This window comes from Oncorhynchus clarkii, chromosome 3, assembly GCF_045791955.1.
Source record: "Oncorhynchus clarkii lewisi isolate Uvic-CL-2024 chromosome 3, UVic_Ocla_1.0, whole genome shotgun sequence".
NCBI classification, from domain to species: domain Eukaryota; kingdom Metazoa; phylum Chordata; class Actinopteri; order Salmoniformes; family Salmonidae; genus Oncorhynchus; species Oncorhynchus clarkii.
Genome location: NC_092149.1, coordinates 54,877,429 through 54,883,928, shown reverse-complemented (window position 1 = coordinate 54,883,928; position 6,500 = coordinate 54,877,429). Strand labels below are relative to the sequence as shown.

General features: G+C 43.2%; 1 protein-coding gene across 2 annotated transcripts; it reads left to right on the top strand.

The window, feature by feature from the left end:
• LOC139398427 (acetylcholine receptor subunit alpha-like) lies at window positions 1-6,451 on the top strand. Of its 2 annotated transcripts, none has more exons than XM_071144427.1 (10): window positions 1-327; window positions 1,136-1,278; window positions 1,384-1,428; window positions 1,778-1,887; window positions 2,273-2,468; window positions 2,686-2,923; window positions 4,386-4,609; window positions 5,188-5,427; window positions 5,519-5,618; window positions 5,710-6,451. In XM_071144427.1, exons 1-10 carry the CDS (start codon window positions 282-284, stop codon window positions 5,739-5,741), a joined length of 1,374 nt encoding a protein of 457 aa, XP_071000528.1. In that variant the 5' UTR covers window positions 1-281; the 3' UTR covers window positions 5,742-6,451. The 2 variants fall into 2 exon arrangements, with proteins under 2 accessions (XP_071000528.1, XP_071000527.1); XM_071144426.1 differs by having other exon boundaries at window positions 5,519-5,652; window positions 5,744-5,901.
• The last annotated feature ends 49 nt before the right edge of the window (window positions 6,452-6,500 follow it).

Below are 6,500 nucleotides of genomic sequence, written 5' to 3'. Positions count from 1 at the left end.
AGATTAGCCAGCCATGTAGAGCTTATAACATGTGAGGGATGACAAAGAATGTGACCCTCTCAAATGACAGCTATCGGTGGTGGCTCATAACATGTGGTGTCAGCGAACAACAATACTGTTCCCCATTACAGAACATGAAGCAGCAAGTCAGCGTTGACATTATTCTGACCACGTTTTGAAGTAGTACAGAAATCAATGTTGTCACCTTGCTAGCTGCTCACCCTCTATTCGAAGATTCAGGACATTGGATACCTCAGATTTGATGGGAAAATAACACAAAAATGAATCGGCTGGCTTTTGTTTCTCATCTTCTTATCATTCTGGCAGGTAAAGCATATTCTAACCATGCCTGTTGGCATACTGACTGTTCTTCTGTCGACTGTAACATACCTTTGCCAGGATATTTTAGGTGGTAATCTATCCTAAACCAATATTTGAATATCTTACAAATCTAATTCATTGATGGGATATCTACATCAGATAATTTCTCATTGATTCTTGGTCATGCTTTATCCTTTAGTTAACTATAAGATTTCAAATCTTACTTGATGTATATCTTAGCTAAGCTAGTGACTGCTGGATATGCTGGAATAGTTTAAAAGGCATCCCGCATTAGACTCTGATGATTGACAGGGGCATGTGTGCTCTATCTGTGTTTGACTCCACAAGTCGATTGTTTCGTGAAATACACTGTATATTTGTAGCCAATTTTCATAGATTTACCGTTTTGAATGTCTCAAAACGTCTTTCAAGCTCTCGGGGTACGTTCTTGCGCAAAATAGGTTTCATTTCAAGGGCAGGCAGGCAGGAAAATGAAATGGGATACCGCTCCGGCATGGGTCAAATATGTAGCAGAAATAGCGGGTGTCACGTCTGAAACACTATCTGTATTGACAGAGCTCTCATCTCCATCACCTCCAGCATCCCACGATGATAGTATACCACTGGTCTATAACAGTGTATGATTCAAAGTAATTAAGGAAGGAAGGAATGAGGGAAGGAAGGAGGGAAGCCCTTTAATAATAAATATACTATTTGCACTTACATGAACCACTGTCTATCAGTCTTCTGATGCTGTAACCCCCAAACTGTACCATGCGAGCCATACACCAAGCTGTCTCTGTGTTCCTTGCAGGTTCTGCCTGGGGCTCTGATGATGAGACCCGTCTGGTGAAAACCCTGTTCACTGGCTACAACAAGGTGGTGCGTCCTGTCGCTCACTTCAAGGACCCAGTGGTGGTTACAGTTGGCCTGCAGCTCATTCAACTCATCAGTGTGGTAAGAAAGATATCACACCATCCCATATCAATCAATATTTATCATGCAATTCACATCACTGTCAAACACTATGTAGAAACTCAAATCAATTCTCTTTCTCTGCAGGATGAGGTCAACCAGATTGTTAACAGCAATGTTCGACTGAAACAGGTTTGTTTCTGCCATTTCCTGTATCAAACATGGCAATATAAATATGAGATTAAAGTATTTTTCTTTCTGGCTATTTTGTAAGAGAGTAATGATAAGGAAGTTGTAAGTATGGATAATTAATAGCAGGAATTCCAGAATTATTTCTGAAGATACAGTAAACAATCCCTATAAACCGTTGATTTATATACATTTTAAAGAAACTGTAACAAAACATAATCTGGAAAAAGTCCATGTTGAAATGATCAATTTTGTCAATTTCATCTGAATCAGGCTTCATTTCAGGAACTTCAAATAGTCTATCTGAAATGTTCTTTGTATGCTCTTTGTACCTTGTACTGTCATTTTACAGCAATGGAAGGACGTGAACTTGCAATGGAATCCTGAGGATTATGGTGGAATCAAAAAGATAAGAGTGCCCTCCACTGACATTTGGCGCCCTGACCTCGTTCTCTATAACAAGTGAGATTCAGGCCATATTTGCATCAAATATCTTTATTTTTTACCATTCTCTCACTGTGATAAAATGTCACCAGACAGACAGACTGGATGTCATGATGTTTCCCATCTTTCCCTGTGCATAGTGGGTAAGAGCTCACATAGCATCGGGCTAAATCTGGCTTCTATATCACAGGTTCCCCCCACACCATATGCCTGCGTCTGACACACTGCAGTTTCTCCCTGACAACCAGCTCCTATGCTACAGCAACCTGTACCAGTCTCAGCTCTGGTTGGTTGGCCTGTGTGGATGCTGGGATGGCAGGGCCATGCCAAGCCCCAGGCAGGGACGTCCCTCTGTGTTAACATTATCTCCCGTGCTGATGCCCGTGTTTGTGTGTGCCCACAGTGCTGATGGTGACTTTGCCATCGTTCACGAGACCAAAGTGCTGCTGGAGCACACTGGCATGATCACGTGGAACCCCCCTGCCATCTTCAAGAGCTACTGTGAGATCATCGTGCTGCACTTCCCCTTCGACCTGCAGAACTGCAGCATGAAGCTGGGTACCTGGACCTATGATGGCAACTTGGTTGTCGTCAATCCCGTAATAATCATCATCACTATTTTGTTATATTTCTCTAATTGATCCCCTGTGTATCTCCTGTGATACAGCTGTGCATACACATACAGCCCAGTGCCGATTTGACATATTGTTCTAAGTCCCATTACAAAACACCCCACGTCCTAAAACCTTCCAATAAGGTTGTGCCGTTTCTGGTCAGTTGCTTCCTTATTACATTTTGATTACCTGTCTCCACCAGGACAGCGACCGTCCTGACCTGAGTAACTTCATGGAGAGTGGAGAGTGGGTGATGAAGGACTACCGCAGCTGGAAACACTGGGTGTACTATGCCTGCTGCCCAGACACGCCCTACTTGGACATCACCTACCACTTCCTGATGCTGCGGCTGCCCCTCTACTTCATCGTCAACGTCATCATCCCCTGCATGCTCTTCTCATTCCTCACTGGCCTCGTCTTCTATCTGCCCACTGACTCTGGTTGGTGTTGGATCACTTCAATCATTTCAGTTCGAAATCCCTTTTATTTTTCAAGTGGCTGAAGATGAACTGAAATATATGTTGTCATCATAGCCGCGACATTGATCGTTTACGTTGTGGTTGTGAAGTACCTGTATCAGCTGGTACAACTACACGCTTGTCCTCCTAACTGTCTCTTGGCTTCAGAAGTTCCTAGTAGCTACATTAGCTGTACCAGTGATGTGTCTCGGCTAGCATCTGGCCCTGTTCCCAGTGTTGAGGCCTGCCTCATTACCCAGAGACCCTGTGTGCTGCCATGTCTGTGAGCAGGCCTTTCCTTTCATGTATAATACATCTCTGGCTGCCTAACTCGGATAGGGCTGCTGCTACAGTATGATACTGTGGAGGGGCTGAGATGCAAAATGGTTTACTGATTTGACTGAACAGCAAAAACAACACATAGTTCACATTCTACTGTAGAATCTCTGTGAATAAGTTTTGGACACACACCCCAGCAGACTTGTGAAGAATAGCAGGAAATTGGCTTCTGGTTGTAAAGGTGTTCAACTAAAAATAACACATACTAGGAATTATATTGTGTCTGTTTGCTTACCTGAGGTTGTTTGTGTGTAAGCCTATGTGTAAGGAAGGCTACATGGGATGGGACAAATTAAACAACAAATTTATTTGCTCCTGCTTGTAGCTATGGTATAGGCAATATTGTTCAGGCTCCAACTCACAGTTCATTTGTTAAAAGCAGAATTCCTACCTATCTAGTGGAGGACTGAAAGAGAGGTTGGAGGAGCTCAATTGGACCAAGCCTATAAGAGTTGTGACATAGGCTACTCCTCCCTGTGGTCAGAATGAGTTAGTGCCCTAAAGGGTGTGATGCCACTGACAGTCTCTCGCTATCAGTCTCTCTCTGAAGCTGCAGTGTGCAGCGATGCAGAAGATCAATTATCATAATGATCACTTCACTCACTTCACACCCTCTTGTAATTAATCTGAGAGAAGGGGACCAACCAGAGGGGGGATTAGCTCCCCAAGTCCTGAGACCAAATGACAATTTATTGATTTTATTTTTTTCATTTTTCAATTAAATTGTAACGGGTGTCACAGTTGAGTTGCACTGGAGCAATGCTGTGACTGTAGTATTTGCTTTACCCATTCTTACCTCGTTATTAACTGCTCTCAGTGTTCAACAACAGTTAGATGTTATGAAGCTCAGTTGTCTCCCTATGAGCATGTGTTCAGTCTGTCATGAGCCTGGGTTCTCCACTGAACTGTTCAAAGCTGTCTGCGTGCTGTATGAATGACTGATTTAGTATGCGACAATTATAATTGTGAAAATGATAACCTTATGTCACAACGGAACATAGTTTGCATTCATCGCAAGCTCCAATTGTGCCTTTCTTCATAGATGAATGCTTCTGTACGCGCCTGCTTTTGCAGACCTGAGTTTTGTGAACGTGTGTGTCCTCAGGTGAGAAGATGACTCTGAGTATCTCTGTCCTGCTGTCTCTGACTGTGTTCCTGCTGGTCATCGTTGAGCTCATCCCCTCCACATCCAGTGCTGTGCCGCTCATCGGGAAGTACATGCTCTTCACCATGGTTTTCGTCATTGCCTCCATCATCATCACTGTCATCGTCATCAACACCCACCACCGTTCCCCCAGCACTCACACCATGTCCCCCTGGGTTCGCAAGGTGGGAACAGCTGGTACATTTCTAACTATTCGTTTTTTGAAATCTAAAAAAACATATGAAGGGTCTTAGAGTTAAGTTAAATGTCTGCACTCGCTACTGTAAGTCGCTCTGGATCAGAGCGTCTGCTAAATGACTCAAATGTAAATGTTAAGTTTGAATAGCATGGTGCTTTGCTAACAATGACATTTGGGTTCATTTGCAATGTAAATGACATGACACAGCCAAAGGATGACTTGTGCATTCCGATTTGTGAATCTTATGAGTGTGTGAGAGTGTAGAAATTTATCTATTTTTAAGCATACAGTATTCACAAATTGTTCATGAAACAACATGGCAGACACACTGGTATCAAGTCTTCATAATAGTACCAACAAAAAAGTGCCCTCCCCAGTACTGCCATCTAGTGACAGAATATAGATGACTGAAGTTGTTTACTGTATAACTGTATAGTTGACTGTATTTTCTGATTTGACCATGATATTGTTAAATTGAGGAGCCGGATAAGTGTCTGAATTTGGCACATTGTAGGTATTTTACCTGTCCTCAGTATAACTTCTGTTCTTATTTTTTCTTCGCAGATTTTCATTGACACCATTCCCAACCTCATGTTTTTCTCAACAATGAAACGTCCTGCAAAGGAGAAACAGGATAAAAACATCTATGGTGCTGACTTTGACATCTCAGACATCTCAGGCAAGCCCACCCCTACTGCAGTCACCTACCAGTCCCCCATCACCAAGAACCCCGACGTACGCAGTGCTATTGAGGGGGTGAAGTACATCGCTGAGACCATGAAATCTGATGAGGAGTCCAACAGTGTAAGACTCTGGAGTTCATTTCCATCCTTCCCACAGATTTCTCCTTAAAGTGTCCGTTTACGTGTTTCTAATTGCTCTCCTCTTTTCCCAGGCTGCTGAAGAGTGGAAGTTTGTGGCCATGGTGCTGGATCACATTCTGCTGTGTGTGTTCATGGGGGTGTGTATCATTGGCACACTGGGGGTGTTCGCAGGCCGTCTCATTGAGCTGAGCATGACGCCCTAGAGGTCTGCGGTGTGTGTTCATGGGGGTGTGTATCATTGGCACACTGGGGGTGTTCGCAGGCCGTCTCATTGAGCTGAGCATGACGCCCTAGAGGTCTGCGGTGTGTCACGTATAGTGCCAGACATTTTAATTGACCTGACCAGGAAAAACCTCTGGGCCTAAGTGACTCTAAAAGTCAAATATTGCTGTGTGAAGACTTGCTTGCTGCTGTTTTTGACCCTCCTGTTAACAGTATAAACATGAATTATTATTGGGTGGTTTGCAATTTGTCACACCCTGATCTGTTTCACCTGTCTTTGAGATTGTCTCCAGCCCCTCCAGGTGTCGTCCATCTTCCCCATTATCCCCTGTTCTCTGTTTGTCTGTTGCCAGTTTGTTTTCTTTTGTCAAGCTCACCAGCGGTTTTCCTTCTGCTCCTGTCGCTTAATTGTTCCTGTTTCCTAGTTGACCATTCTGTCTGCCCCTGACCCTGCCTGCTGTCCTGTATCTTTGCCCCACCTATCTGGATTACTTACCTCTGCTGGCCCTTGACCTGCCTTTTGCATGCCCCTGTTCTATTAATAAACTGTTGTTACTTCGACTTTGTCTGGGTCTTACCTGAAACATACAATTAGCTCAGATTGCTGGGTGCATGCATGTTTATCCATATTTTCACGAATGTGTGTTAATTTTCGAGCAGTTGATCCACATTCTAATCAAGTTTATTGTAATCAAGGTATTTGTTCTAGTTCCTCAATGCATTTTTTTATATGTTTTCATGAATCTATAATTCAGTATTTAATAAATAAAGTCCATACTTGACCTTGGTAGTCAATTTTCTATATCTGTATACTAAGTTGGATTTTGTGCA

What these genes read in the sequence shown, in the direction of transcription:
- LOC139398427 (XM_071144427.1), top strand. Translation starts at nt 282, where the DNA reads ATGAATCGGCTGGCTTTTGTTTCTCATCTTCTTATCATTCTGGCAG. An exon ending in TCATTCAACTCATCAGTGTG is followed by an intron (nt 1,279 to 1,383) that starts GTAAGAAAGATA and finishes CTTTCTCTGCAG; the next exon opens with GATGAGGTCAACCAGATTGT. An exon ending in GACCTCGTTCTCTATAACAA is followed by an intron (nt 1,888 to 2,272) that starts GTGAGATTCAGG and finishes GTGTGCCCACAG; the next exon opens with TGCTGATGGTGACTTTGCCA.